The sequence below is a fragment of the Haliotis rufescens genome, unplaced genomic scaffold (assembly GCF_023055435.1).
Source record: "Haliotis rufescens isolate VD_foot unplaced genomic scaffold, xgHalRufe1.0.p SCAF_64, whole genome shotgun sequence".
In the NCBI taxonomy this organism is placed as follows: domain Eukaryota; kingdom Metazoa; phylum Mollusca; class Gastropoda; order Lepetellida; family Haliotidae; genus Haliotis; species Haliotis rufescens.
Window position 1 is genome coordinate 747,111 of NW_025964355.1, and position 16,150 is coordinate 763,260.

Consider the following 16,150-nt stretch of genomic DNA (forward strand, 5'->3'; position numbering starts at 1 on the left):
GAAAAACTTCACAATCCTAAAAATTTAACATTTTGACCAGTTATCATTGTGGGTCCTTATTGTGTATTTAAACAGTAATGGCCACGTATTGTCTTCAGATAACACCCGTTTTTGTGCAGGTGAATCGATCAAAATCATGTGCACAGCACTATAGTGGATAAAGTGGTTTTTCACGTGCAACTGGTCACGTGGCCATAAAACCGCACGTGTTTTCAGCCATACTTGTTAGCAGTCATTAACAAACAAACAAAAACACAAGAAAACAAAAGTCTTTACGTCCATTTGTCATGCCACGCCTTTCAAATGTGCAACGTGAACGTGCCATCGGCATGTTGCAGACGGGAACGTCCGTAGCTGAAGTGGCAAGGACGATGGGTTGTAGTCGACGGACTGTTTATGATTTACAGACGCGTCTACAGAAAACGGGTACCACCGCTGATCGCCCTCGGCCAGGTCGACCACGTGTGACGTCACATGCAGAGGATCGTCAGATTGACTTACGTCACCTCCGACACCGATTTGTGTCAGCTAGATCAACCAGAAATGAACTGTTAAGGGGTAGACTGAGTGCGCAAACTGTTCGAAACCGTCTGAGAACTGCTCACCTTCAAGCACGACGGCCATGCTGCGGGCCGATTCTGACTCATTTACACAGACGTCAACGTCAATTGTGGGCACAGCGACACTTACGATGGACTCAGAGGAATTGGAATCAAGTCGTCTTCAGTGATCAATCCCGATTTAATCTTCGATTTGCTGATGGTAGGGCGAGGGTGTAGAGGCACCGTCATGAACGTTAGGCCCAGTGTTGTGTACAGGAAGTTGACAGATTTCCAAGCGGAAGTGTCATGGTGTGGGGTGCTTTCTGTGGCAATGCACGTTCCAGGCTCCTTGTCATCCGTGGCAACCTCAACGCTGCTGCTTACCGCGACCAGGTACTGGCACCAGAACTTCTGCCTTTTATGGCAGCACATGGACCCGGTTTGATCTTCCAATACGACAATGCCAGACCCCACACAGCAATTTTGACAAGGATTTTTCTTCAGAATGCGGGAGTCAACGTCTTGGACTGGCCGTCAAGGTCTCCCGACCTCAATCCCATCGAACACGTCTGGGATGCTCTTGGCAGAAGTCTGCGCACTCTCCAGAACCAACCACAGAATTTGCAAGATCTTGGCACCATTTTGCAGCAACAATGGCGTCGTCTTCCCAATCATGTGTTCACAAGCATCACCAGTTCCATGCGGATGCGTTGTGTGGCAGTTGTCAACGCACATGGTGACCATACACGCTACTGAACTTGTCTGCCATCAGATTCTCGTGCTTGGGACTTATGATTTAAACTGTTGATGTTATTACCGAATACCGTAGGTGCTTGGAACAAATTATGGTTACCACCGTTAATTAAAATCCTTCTATGGACATTAATGATTAAAAATTACCTTCTCTGATACATTTGTCCGTTGTATATCATATATGGGATTATTTTTAAAAATGTGAAGTTTTTAATTTGACTCAGTATATTAAAATAACCCACAAACAATGACCTTTTAGCTTTTTATTCAGGATATTCCCCTTCTCGACTGACACAGGGGCGCAACCCACGACAAACGGGTTGCCCAATTCGGTCGCTTTTTTTCAACCAGCAATGGGGTGCTGAGGACACATTCTATTCTACCCCGGGTCCCCATTGGCGCGGTTTTCAAGATCTGCTCTGGAAATAACATCTTCTACTGACGCACGGACGGACGAACGGTGTCCATTGTAATACCACCCGCTAAACGCGTGGCGGTGGATAACAAAGATACCAGCTCTCTTATGTTGTTATACCTTTCGGCCATACAATTGTGATTTGCTAACGTTTCATCATGTTTTAGAACATAATTGAGAGAATGGGATACATAATCTAAAACAGCATTTTTTGCAAAAGTGTAATTAATATCATGTATTGTTAGTAATATTCATTATTTTGTCATTGTAACAATATCACAAATATGTATTAAGTTATGGTGACAAACGTGTACCGCCTGCGTGGTGTAGTGAAGACAACGCTTGTCCGAAAAATGCAAAACATCAGGGCCGGATAATAATCAGTCTCGATTGCCGAAACATATTTCATTGGGCGTAAAAAACCAAGTGAATTCAAGTATACGAATGGATCACTAGAGTGATTAATTGAGATTGGACTGAGATTGGTAGTGGCTGTGCCATCAATGGTGGTTGAAGCAGTGTGAACAAGTGTCTCTTTGGGAGGGTTTTGCATGACCATGTATGTTTATATGTACCACGTTTTAGAATATTTGCTCATTCCAATGTTCAACTGAAGGGATGGTGTAACAGAAGTTCGTGTGATCCCTAGTGTGGTGGCCTCACATTTGCAAACGCCTGGTATCATCACTGCTATTCAGTGATCCGTTCATATCATTTCCACCGCTGTTTTGCCTTTTGCTTCACAATGGAGTCTGATTATTGTCTGGCGTTTTGTGTTTGGTTGCTGGTGATCAAGTTTGTACCGTCAAATAATAGTCATAACTGCTCCATATTCGAGTTTTACATAATATCTGCGATAATCTAGTGAGTACACTGTTCATCGTTGAAAAGGGTTTAGACATTGTTAGTGTACGATTTCTGCTAGTCACTGTACGGCTGGAACAGGTAAAAGTTACAGTCACTCACTCAATTTGTATGAATCAGGTGTACATTAGTATGAATCAGGTGTACAAATGGGTTAAAAGTAGTTTGGTGACATTCATAAATTGTAGTATATAAACTATACAATAACGGTAGGAGTTATTTTATTACCACAGTGCTCAGGTTTGTTGAACTTTGCATATCGCCTTTCTGCTAAATCTTCAGGGATATACATACCCTGAAACTATCACTGCATGAGTGTTGTTTCCACTCTTTCAGTGGGCAAGGCCTTTAGTATATTTGAAACAGGCTACTTCATTTTCCCATGCAGCAATGTTTTACCCACATAACTACCCACATTTAACTATCACCATAAATAGTTTAATTACCTTTCATGTAGGATGTTTGCGTTGTATCAGCATGATTGCATTGTTTTGAATGGAGTACACAATTAAATTTTAATTAAAGTAACTATTAATCACAATATCAAATATGTCAGTGGTATATTTAGCTACCCTGGTTTGGCAGAGTCACATAGACGTACAAAGTATATGTCATCCTCGAGTAAAACTTCTCACCCCTAAAGCGGTAACATTTTTATGTAAGATACGTACTTACTCTTGTTTACGTTATCATCAAACATGATTAGCTGATTAGCTGCATTGAACAAATGTTCAATGTTATTCTTGATAAGTACCTGGCTAGAAGCAAAATTAATTAAAATATCATGTTTATCCTTCCAGATCTGTGCACGATACAATTAATTGCATCACTGATTTTTATGAATGTTTTTAGTTAAACCAGTGATTTGGTTAGTTACAAAGGACTAACGCTGCCTTTTCAATAATGTGCTTTTGAGACCCATGGGGATTCTGGATTTAGCATAGGTCCTCAGGAACCATTGCTGGTCGTAGGGAGGCGACTTAATGGATCGGCTTACATGGTCACACTCGGTGACTTTGTTTCCGCTAGCCAATGTACCCCAGTGGCTTGGATCATTGCCCACAATATTATTCTCAGGATCGTGTGGTCCAGATTCGCTTATTAACAGGTCATACAGCTGAGTGCTGTTTTAAACATCAAGCTATTTGCACATGTATGCAGTGATGAAGATGGCTTATTGCCTTGAACAGGTATGTGTATGTATTGAGTACATGAATGAAAGCGAAAAAAAACCACATTCCATGATGTGAAGAAGTGCAGGACTCATTGTGCGGCTAAGAGTACAGAAAAATATGTTTCGGCATCTGAAGATGTTCAGATTGTGACAAAATGTATCCTGTGTATCTCAAGGGAGTAACTTTTGCTAAATTACGACAAATTAACTGTCTGAAACTGACTTCTTTAATGCAAAAGGTACAGATTGCTACTGACAGCCATTCAGATAGACGTCGAGGTACTGCAACAAGGTCACCTTAGCTGTGAAAATGAGTTTCCGGCGGTTAAAGTGCCAGATAACCATCTCAGAATCCTCTGGTTTCAGTGCTGCAAAATACATCATCTGCAAGGGAAAAAACAACCATAATCAATATTTCTTTAGAAACGACGAAGTGTTTAAAATGTGTTTTTGTTAATATGGCCTGAATTAATTGTAAGTTAATGTGATCATTCAAAAGGCACAACTTAAATACCAGACACGAATTGGAAAGTGAGCTATTGATAATTTTACTTTGGTTCATTGAAGTTGGTGAGTGGGTGTTTTTTTATGCAATCTTCCATTTTCAGCCAATTCCGGATGGAAGGTAATCGAGCTTGGACCAGGCAATCAGTGACAAAACGCTGAACCAACGACCAAGACACAAAGCAAGCAGAGCCTTATCGAGAGACAGTGATGGTAGTTCTTACCTGAATAGGAAACTCTCCGAGAACTCTGTACATGAGATTTTGGTGATTGTCCAGTCTGAACGTTAGGCCGCTCTCCAGATTGTCTCGGATTTCCTCTTTGTATTCTTCACTGCTTAGACCTGAATAATACACGTTAACATCATGACACAGGTATCATTGGTTGTTTCTAAATCACTAAAATGTATAAAGAGACTCTCTATATATTTTGTTGGTTGTTTTACGCCGCAATCAGCAATATTCCAGCCATATGACGGCGGTCTGTAAATAATCGAGAATGGACCAGTGATTGATCGCATGGATCATCGATCCACACAGTGGGTGAGTGAGTGAGTTGGGTTTAACAGCGCTTTTAACAGTATTCCAGTTATATCACGGCGTGTCAGCTTAATGTGGGAGGAAAGCCCGAAGTGGTGCAGGTCTCAGACGTTTACCACTGCGGTGAAACCCACGAGCATGGGTATATGCTGCTGACAAACCTAGAAAAATAATCGTGACGAACCAGGATTCGAGCCCACGATCATAAGTTTCTGGCGTGCTCAAGGGATGAAACTGCACAGCGAACCGCAGCGCCTGGGATATGATGGCAGCGAGCTTGACCACGCTTTCCAGTTAGTTGTCTCTTACGCATGGGTTGCTGAAAATCAATTCTAACCCGAATCTACACGGGCACAGACGCCTTTTAAAAGAATTACACCATAACACCATTGGTCCTGTATACCTAGAACCTGATTTGTATATTTGAAGTACAACACTGCAACCGTATACAGTCAAACTGATGATAGGTTTTACCGTCCATTCTGAATATGGCATCCCAATAGTAAATGTAGTCTCCAGTCAGATTTGTCGGAGATGGGGCACTTGCAATGAGGCTTTTGTTCACCCCCAGATCCTCTGCTAGTTTTTGGCCCAGGAAAAGAGACGTCACAGTGATGTCCAGATTAGCTGCGAACAACTGCTCTTCAAGAGGACGAATATCGCACAGAGAAGCAATATTCAGGACTGGAAAGTAATTATAAAGACATAATAATTGAGACAGATATAGTCATTTTGACCCTGAGACGTGTAACCATAACTTGGTAGCATTTTTCAAAATAATCTTGAACAGACAAAAGAGAAACTATGTTTAACTTACCCACTCATGTCGATAATTTCTTTTGTATCTTTCCTTCATTAATTAATTACTTCGTTTACCATCCCTTTGTGTTATTTCACACCACAGTAAATATATCACTAAGTTCATGCAACCATGAACTTTAATACAATAAAACTGAAAAACCCCGACACCTATGGGTAGAAATGTTGTACTGAAGGCACTGTTGTTACCCAAACTTAATCACCTGTTTTGCAGTATACAAAGCTCATCCAAAATTGTAATAGAAAAATTCAGTCAAAATGTTTTCATTTCATCTGGAGACCTAAACCTGACAAAGTTAAAGATAAATTATGTCATTTCATCTTAAATATGGCGGCATCAGTGTCCCAGTGCTGGAAGTGGTTATCGCTGCACAAACATTAAGCTGGATTAAGAGACTGGTTCATGGTAATTCCACGTGGACAGCTTTCTTTTTTTTAAATGTAGCTATTGCAAATGTAATTAACATGGCTGATGCTGCCTATATTAGCGAAAATATTATTCCAAACATTAACAATATTAACTTTTGGAAAGAGGTTTTGTTATGGTGGTCAGTATACTTGAATTGCTGTGATAATGTTAAACGATCTGGTGAGGGTATGATGAGCAAATCTGTCTGGTATTATAATGAAATCAAAATTGCTGGTAAGTCTATTTATTTCCCAAAATGGCTTTAAAAGGGTATAGCATATATATATGACTTCATTCATGACACAGGGAAATTATATAATTCTGACGAATTTGTGCAAAAATACAGTTTGAAGACAGACTTTTTGACCTATCAATGAGTAAAACTGCCTGTAGTCCGGTATAAGAATATAAAACTTTGTGCTAAAGTTTGCCAAAGACCTGTACTTCCTTATAATGTATCAACATTAAACAATAAAAAGTGAAGCAAGGTATTTTATGAAGCCCTGTTAAACCGTAAATTTATAAAACATAAGTGTAACAGTAAATGGGAAGATGTTCTTGTGAAAAAACAGTATACAGATACAGAGTGGACAAACTTTAACCTGGCAAAAAGATGTACACAAAGTTCTGATTTAAGATGGTTTCAGTTCAAAGTTATACCTAATTTTTTAAGTACTAACGGTTATTTTTATTTAAAATTGGCTATGTTGAATCGCCAGTTTGTTCATTATGTAATTGTCACTATGCTGCTGATATATGGACAACACTCTCAGATTGGCTTGGAAACTATACAGAAGGCAGAGTTAATTTTAGTAATGAACACATACTGTTTGGATTTAAAGAGAATAATAATAATTCACCCAATGCAGTAATTATGGTAACAAAATCTGTGCTGTTTACATTTAATAGAAAAAAGTGAAACCAAACTTATTCAAAAAGAAATACTTCGATATTATGAAATAACAAAATATATTGCTTATTCAAATTGTAATTATTGAAATAATTGTAATGTAGCTATTGTTGAGGTGGACATTTATAATACCAATGCAATGTATCTGAACACAACACCAATGCAAATGAGCTAAGCACACGCTTAACGATGCCCCCGAGAAAGTATCTCAATGAACAGGCAAAATGGCGAATTGTGGGAAGGATAGAGGGAGGGGGATTATTTCACACGACAGTAAATATATCATTAAGTTCATACTACCATGAACTTTAATACAATAAAATTGAAAACGATACCGATACAATATTTAACTGTGAGCTGTGAGCGGTGCACCTTATAAAAAAATGTCTTTCAATAATTGTGCAAGTTATTTTGTGACATTTAAAAAAAGGTTTAAACACTTGGTACTGGAACCCAGTCTATGAATTATTTCATGATGTAGATTGATTCGCTTTGCTTCGTATCGAATTTTTAATAAACAGCCGGTTCTTTTATGATGGTGCAACGGTAGATCTAGTCGTATTTCTTTTATTGGATCGGTGTACAATTTCCCACAGTGGCCGCAAATTTGAGGCACGAAAACTTTCTATTATTTCACGTCGGAATGGAGATAAAAATATTATGATGATGTATGACTGAATTAGGCTTCCATAGTTTCATGAACCCAAATTTGTCCAGATACCTCAAGGAAAGCGTGCTTTACGTGTTGCTGCAGTTCCCCTACCCTATAAATAGTGAAATTCAAGTTTCAGAAACGTGGTTGCATTTCGCTCCTGTGTGAAATTCCCCTTCCAATAGAGGTTGAAAATCAGCCATGGTGAGGAGAAAGTTAACGAACGCTGAAAGATGGCAAGTGATAGGCATGAAAAATGCTGGCATGTCATGCAGGGCCATTGCAAGAAAAATGGGTCGTCATCACAGTGTTAACACTCGTTTGATTGCCAAACATGGTCACACCAATGATGTCAATGACAGGCATAGGTCTGGTAGGCCAAGAAAGACCTCTAACAGAGAGGATAGACGTCTTTTCAGGATAGTCAGACGAAATCCATTTGCCACTTGAACAGATTTAAGACTGCAGTGGATTACCCATCAGAGACTCAGAGCGGCTGGTTATAACGCCAGAAGACCAGTAAAACGTCCTCAACTGACTGAGAGGCACATGCGGAATCGTCTGATATGGTGACGTGCCCGTAGTCGATGGAACTTGGCCAACTGGAGAAGGATCCATTGGTCTGACGAGTGTCGAATGCTGCTATGAACTGTTGATGGTCGAATACGTGTTTGGAGGCAACGTAACACTCATTTTGCACCAAGGAACATCCAGAAGACCTTAGCATGTGGCAGGGGTTCCGTCGTGATATGGGGTTGTGTTTCCTTCGGCTGCTTTTCGCTGGTGACAATTTGTTTGAAACCTGAATGGAAAACGATACCAAGATGCCATTCTTCGTCCAGTGGTAGTCCCTCGTTTTGACAACCATCCTCTTCAGACAAGACCTGTTTACATGGATGACATTACTAGACCACACAGATCTCGGGCAGTTTTGGCTTATTTGCGTCAAGAAGCTATTGCCACTCTTCCTTGGCCGGCCTGTAGTCCGGATCGTAATCCGATTGAGCATCTCTGGGACATTCTTGGCCGGAAAATCAGACATCGTGATCCGCCAGTTCAAAATCTCGCTGGGCTTGAAGCCGCACTTCATGAAGAATGGATCCGTTTGCCTCAGAGAAGCATTGAACGACTTGTAATGAGTATGAGGCGTAGGGTTGAAGCTGTGGTCAATGTCCGTGGATCATACACACGTTACTGACGTTTCTGTCTTGCAATAGACTCTGCACTCCCTAGGGTGTCTATGTGACACCTGATATGGTCTGATGATATCATAACAGTAACATGACAAAAAAGTTTTTCAATAATTTCTTCAATTTCTGGTCTTCGGTAAAAATCCTTTCTGCTCATATTCTTTGGGAACACAAGATAAATTTGCTTTGGGACAACTTTTGCATCACATGAGGTTTACATATACGGCTTACAACAATCATACATAATAGTTATAATAGTCATCATTAAGTGCCAGAAGTAACAGCTCACAAATATGATGGGTGGCACTTAACCTTCGTGCATGTGTATACTTCGAATCGATGTTCAGATAAATATATGTTCACAATAATTCTGTCATGTGCGTTAAAATGGATTTCAACATTATTTTCATCAAGCTTATTCAGGTCGCTGGATTCACAGGTCATCCTCTCTTGTAAACTACTTCGGCATGAACACATGTTTTATCTATATCTCAAAGCAACAATGTTTCTCTCAGATGCATTTCTTCATAACGAGCATCTGTCATAATGTCAATGCCTCGACAATCTTCCTCGTCAGTTGAATTCAACAATGTAATACACAAGGCCTCATCCCAAGATTCCTTCCAAAATACCCACCACGTGATCAGGGTTACGACCTTGGGATGAATTGATAAATTAATTTGCATTTTTAGAAAAGAAATGTTATCGTGAATACAATTATTAAAAAACATCCTGTACATGTTACTTTTTGATTGCACTGCGGATTTCTTTTATTATTTTCTAAAACTTTTTGTTTTCCCCCTTTCTGACCACGCGATCTCATATCAACCACGCCCCATAAGCGCATCCGCTTATGACTTCAAGAACTTTGCAAGTTCGCTTGTCTTTGATATGAGCAACAAAACATTTCCATGTGACACGTAATTTAACGGAGAGTTGTTCTAGATAGCCTTTGGTTATTTCGATTATGACATTGGTGACTTTGTCGTGGAGAAAGTTCCAATTCAAGACGACATAATTCCGATCGTCAACTCCAATCGACAATATGGCGCCTCTCTTCCCGCCCTTGCAAGTGCAACAGAAACTTTGACAAATTCAGTTCCGATTCTTGGGACCAGTGAATCAGTGTCACGGCGATATTTCATTGTGGAAACAGATGAAGCCGAATTTGTATGTTCACACTTCTTTTGTCAACCATGCGTGACACAGCACAGCACAGACGGTCGCAGTTTGGGAATGGTGAGGCCACCATGTTGCAGAAATTCGTCGATTCGAAAACAGCGTTGCCAAAACTTCTGGACTGAGCTAAATAAATGAAGTGTTTGGAGCGATCGTAGATACTCGGACTTGAAGAAACGGATATTTAACGTTGCAGCAGATGAAGGATTGGTGTGGACAAAACGGGGAAGGGATCCCAGATTGTGTTTTAAACCTCGTGCACGATGTATATTCAAATCCCCCGAACAAAAATTAGAAGGGACAAGCGTGATCTAATGTTCAAAACTCAGTTCTCAACGCGTGTTAGGGGAATGAACTTTTAGGCAGTAGTGTATACTGGCGCTTATTGAGCACTCAAAAAAGACCAACGTGGTTATATTTATGGTTATTTTAAGAATTTCGCTTATTACACCGTTGCTTATGGGAGTCCTAGAGTGTGTGAGTGAGTGAGTTAAAATTTAACGTCGCATCGGCATTATTTCAGCCATAAAGTGACGAGACCAAGTGAATATATACACAATTTAGTTATTAATGCATTTTTTTATTTAAAAACATGTTGTGAAATATTTGAGAATATTATATTTAGAAACAATTTATGAAACATATTTGAGCATAACAATATTATATATACAGTTTTAAAACACGGACTATAAGCCACCAGTAACCAAAGCTAGGCCACCTCTATGGGGATCATGGGGACTGACAGTACCTCTGCTACCTGCATGATATCCCATCAGGATTTACGTCATCACTTTGAGCACCGTAGCGGTAACAAACAGCAGAGGCATGGCAGAGGCATCCATGTCCAAACGCTTGGCAGGTGTAGCAATGAAGTGGATTGGGGATATACACCTCCACTCCAATGCTACAGTAACCAGCCTTAATCAATTGAGGGATAGATGTTCGTGCGAAAGTGAAGAGGTAGGTGTTGGTCGGTTGGACCACACCATCTTTCTTCACTGTGAATCGGTTAATAGATATGACAGACTGTTGGTCAAGTTCCTTGACTATATCGTCTTTGGACATGCCGGACAGGCAATGTGGTCTGTCACGGACAATGCCCTTACACGAGTTCAGTGTCTTGTGCACTGAGACAACAACCTTGATATTGACAAACTCATTTATTTTGAGAAGATTGACAGATTGATATATCCATCCACATTCTGCAAGGAGAGAGCCAGAACGAAGCGTTGTGACATTTGTAACCTCTCCGCAGATACCAATGATACCTTTGGAGATAGCAAATGGATTCAATTTGATTGGTTCTTTGTCTTCATCTTCTAAAACCAACAAACCTGGCCAATAGTCGGATCGTGTGGGCGTAAGGGTCTCATCAGATTCAATGTGACGTCTTTTTGAACCAGGGTGTTGGGAAGCCATGTCGAAAGGAAAGTAATTCGGCACCCGTTTTCCCCACCCACCATGGAGTGTCAACAAGGACAGTCTTATGCTGCAGCGGATCTCCAAGCTACAAAGACCGGGGATAAAGGGGTGGTATACTCCAGCAAATTTGACACGAAGAGCTAAAGCATTCTACCAAATGAAAGGTCAGGCTGGTTCGGCCCATGACAATCAATTGTAGAAGTACAGAATTCGGAGGTCAGCCCCAGCAGATGGGCCCATGAGCCACCGCCTTCTGGGCTTTGGGCTCTAAGCAAGTTTTATAGCTTGTTAGATATGATATACATTCAGGTTAAAAAAAAAATTAAATATCAAAAGTGTGCGTGACATGACATGACCAGCCGATTGATAGAATCTGGCCCATTCTACCGCCCGTCTAGGCAAAGTTAGGGTCGAAGTGATGTGTTGGACTAAGGAGCACTATTGCCGGCTCCGTCGCCCTCAACCACCAGAACCCCTTTCTCTGCCGACACAGGGTCGCAGCCCACTGCAAACATTCTTGTTTATCTTGTTGATCCCCATGGGGATCAATAAACGAGACCTAGACAAGATCGTCTCATCACTTAATAACATTGCACAGTACAAGAGATTCAAATCTATCAATAGAGAGTTCCGTACAATAACAGGAAGGTCTTTTCAACGTCTACCACTACAAACTGGGTCTAGGCAGCCCACCAGAGAAGATGGCGTCCTGTGAAGGGTGTGACCCTTACAACATAACGTAGGCGGCACAGATTGGGTTGGGCCATGCGACACCAGGAACAATAATGCTTCAATAATTTACCACCGAGTCACAGATGGCAGAAAATGTTTCTGGGGATGTAGCGTCGAGCGGTATGCTGGGACAACAATGCTTGACCACTTTCGGTATTTGAGCAGAAGTTTCATGGTGTGGGTATCACACATTGCAGGCGAACTTATTTGTTATTGTGCATGGTCAATCATATGTTGACGAAATTTTGCGCCCTGTCGTTGTTCCATATGCTAGTATTGTCGGTAGAAATTGTATACTGTTTGATGACAATGCCAGACCAAATCGTGATGAGGAATACGGTCCCTGGCATGTCCTCAATGAAGTTTCTGTGGGACGTCCTCGGGCGTGTAGTATACGCCACAGACCAAGCAGTCACCAACGTTGCTCAGTTTGGGATAGCGTTTCTGGCAGAAGGGCGGGCATTAGAAAGAGCAATCATATGCAAGTCAATCAAAATTATGCATCAAGGTATCGTGCATATATCGCCCAACATGGTGGACACACCAGATATTGATCTACAGCTCAGGAATGTAGACATTTATCCTCATTGCACCATGTCGTTCACTATCATTTCATAAGTTCCGCTATTTTTCGTCAGTTCTATATGTAACTGGAAGAGGCATTAAAAAGATAAATAATTTATAGTTTGTGGCAATGTCAGAAAATATTATGGGAATATATGGTCAAACTAAGGAAATGGATAGGACATGATTTTTGTTACGAATTCATCAAGTTGGAAACACAATCTTACAACGTCAGCAGTGGTGTCGGTACATAGAATTATAGAATAACCCACGAGGTACGAGTCTTTACGGAAAATATGTCACGAATGATGAAATTAATGTTTTAAGTTCCGAGCTTTAGCAAGGAACTTAAAACATTAATTTCACGAGTGACATATTTTCCGTAATCACTCGTACGGAGTGGGTTATTCTATTTATTACCCATCTCATATTAAAGACATGTTTCAAGAAAAAAACAATCAACTGTCGCCGATCAAGAATCAGCTGTTTTGTATCAATCCGCGTGTGAAAAAACGCTGTCAACTCATTCCAACCGCATAACTCAATTAACGTGTTGTTATGCGTGAAAAATATAGTTCTGTTAAAAAAATGTAAAGATCACATTATTGCAGTTATATTTCTGTCCGATTTACACAGCGTACACTATCTAGCATTGATAAAGATGAAAGGGTTCATCAGGATTTTTAATCAAAGCTTGTTTTGACAAGATCACGTCAGTGACAGACAGCCCCCGTCGTGCATCGGCAGATACATGCATTTCACATTGAGAAGAGGAAACACGGAAAACATGTCAATTTTTTTATGTGTCATTTGACAAAAATGCCAAAAACTATAACAGCAACATAGACGGAATGTACAAAAGTCTTGTTTGTTAGAGAAAAGTTACGAAAAGAAGGTAAACTTTGAAAAGTACGATTGCTGTCACAGTGTCGGAATGAATGACCCGACTTGACTCAGATATGAGACAGCCGAAACCAGGAATGACAACAGAACCAGCGTTACAGTTTAATCCGGACAACAAATTTAATGAACATCGTGTGTGATTTGAGACAAGTGTCACTGATGGGAGACATGTGCATGTGGGATTTCAACAGGATTTGTCACAAGGCAAGTGGAAACAGTCAGATGACGGGAGTTTGTTCACATTTTGATGTGATTCATAATGGTCGAATACCTGTTGATAGACAAACACGGTATCTGGAGACTTGGTGCTAAGCTGTCCGCATTCACGGAGTTCATTTAGTTCAATATCGGACACAGGATCAGCTCGCTAGGGTAAGTTTTCTTTTCCTTGTATTTTTAATTATTTTTGTTTTGATTTCAAAACCTCTCCGAGTTCAGCAAAGTGAAATAAGTTCATGTCAACTTGTCAAGTTTATTCTTTTTCATTGTGTTTTCATTTTCATTTGCAGTTATCGATGTCATCATCGTTCACAAAGGCAAACCTGTCTATACAAAGTCCGGTTTTTGAATTCGAGTGGTCGAAAAATTCATCAAACAGCAAGTCCTCTAACACAGACGCAAATTAGGACTTGGTGGTGATGATCTTGGCGCCCTAGAAACAGTTTCTGGCAACATCAAAATCTGAATCTTGGAACTTCAATCTGGCCATATGCAGTTTTGACGACAAAGACATTAAATGTGTTCAGAGGTTGAATTATACGAATAAATTTTCATGTCAGTCAGATCTCCGTCTGCTTTAACGATGTCATTTACTTTGACAGGTCTCGCATCTGGTCGAGAATCACTAATTGCACACTGTGCAAATATCAAAAAGTTCTTACACTGAATATTTGAGCCTTTATGGGTTATAGTAACACTTAGTGTGTCGACTAATTAAAAGCAAACTCTATCTTCATGCTAAAGGTAAACATGATGCATTGTTTCGGCCTGAAGAGGTTGTTACTGTCTACTATTTTCTGAACTATTGATTGTCATGCAAATTGTCACTTACACATTAAATCATTCAGTAATTGAACTTGGCGCTAGTTTTTGATTGGTTGCACATATGCCAATATTTGATCAAAGGCTTCAAAATGTATTCAAGATCTTTAAAACTTTCTTCATGATCTCATCACACTCATTATCAAGCGCACATATCAAAACACGAATTCTGGAACTCTGAATGACTGTCAAGTTTGTACTTACTCACTAATACTCTTGGTTCGCCAACTTCCTGCAAAAAAGACACAAAAACGCATCATTGTGTTTTGTTAAAACTGTTTACCCCTTCAACATGATTTTTGCATTAATATTTCAAAAGATAAAGTAAAGTAAATATCAATTTAAATTCTTCCAAATCCCTTCAATGCATTTTGACCAAACACAGAATATCAATTTGAACCAACCTTGAACATGAATTCAACACCCTCTGTTTCGTCCAAGATCCCCTTTACAGTGGCCATGGTGGTCTTCACGTCAGTAACACCTTTTGGCTCAACGATTTCAACAAGGAAACGAGCGTAGTCATCGCATCTGGCAAAGCCCAACATAAGCATTACAGCTAATACGCCAAACCCGAGACTTTCCATCGCTATCTGTTGGAACAGAACAACCGATTCACTGCTTCAGCACAGCTGAACTCCCTATATGTATTTAATTTTTCAATAGTTAGGTCCATTTACAGAAAGGGTGGTTAGGTACGTTGACGTGCAAACAATCAACGTTATTATAGAATCACATGAGGAGATGCCCATGTAAGTTGTAATGAACTCTACCTATGAGCAACCATTGGTCAGGCCATTGCTTTGCCAATTTGTGACCACAACCAATCACATTTCGATGTACATAGTATGTTTCCTGCTGGTCCAATCAAACCTGTGTAATGGACGTTTGGTTCTTAGACTGCAGATTTCTGTTGATTTGCAAGCATGTGTACCATCAACTGGACGTCGACATATATTTTCTAAATCTTTTCATGTTTTTAATGAAGGGGCTCTCGTGATTTAATGCACTTCGCGAATTTTCATCCATTATCTGCTTGTTATCTATTACTGTTACTGTCTATGTTAATCTGCTGCTTATCACAACGTCATGCACATATAAATCGCATCACTTGGTTGTTGTCACTCAAGTTTCATAACGGTGTAAGAATCTACATCAAAACGTTGCCATTTGCATGAACCAGAAGTTGTTATCCATAAAGTTGTAAAATTTTCCATTCTTATTTGCCCACTTCTAGAATGCCAATCAAACAGTTAAAAATAATATCCAAACTAAACAAAAATGTTAGTAATGTTTTCCACACTTTTTATTTGAAATTGTTGATTTTGTTGATTTTTGTTAATGATTTTCCTGCTGATCAATATGACATTGTCCTTTGCTGGTTACCCTGCCATACTGCAATCATTGATAACACAATGGCTGGCGCTGCAGAACAAACTGCACTCAAAACATCTGTGACAACTATTTTTCTAATTTAGTGATATCAAACCTGTTACTGCGTGTAAATTGAGATCAAATGCAAAATAATTGAAGATAAA

At 39.9% G+C, this 16,150-nt stretch overlaps 1 protein-coding gene across 1 annotated transcript; it reads right to left on the reverse strand.

Moving 5' to 3' along the window:
- Positions 1–3,961: 3,961 nt before the first annotated feature.
- LOC124127337 lies at positions 3,962–15,229 on the reverse strand. Its single transcript, XM_048387088.1, has 5 exons — positions 15,017–15,229; positions 14,817–14,844; positions 5,266–5,475; positions 4,477–4,595; positions 3,962–4,132 (listed from the first exon to the last, which is right to left on the reverse strand). The coding sequence occupies exons 1-5, from the start codon at positions 15,197–15,199 to the stop codon at positions 3,998–4,000; spliced, it is 675 nt and encodes a 224-aa protein (XP_048243045.1). The 5' UTR covers positions 15,200–15,229; the 3' UTR covers positions 3,962–3,997.
- Positions 15,230–16,150: the final 921 nt, after the last annotated feature.

Bases quoted from the DNA above. Each gene is read 5' to 3' on its own strand.
- LOC124127337 (XM_048387088.1), bottom strand. From the start codon at position 15,199: ATGGAAAGTCTCGGGTTTGGCGTATTAGCTGTAATGCTTATGTTGGGC. The intron at 5,476-14,816 runs GTAAGTACAAAC...ATTACTTTCCAG, and splicing joins CGAACCAAGAGTATTAGTGA to TCCTGAATATTGCTTCTCTG. The intron at 4,596-5,265 runs GTAAAACCTATC...TGTATTATTCAG, and splicing joins TGCCATATTCAGAATGGACG to GTCTAAGCAGTGAAGAATAC.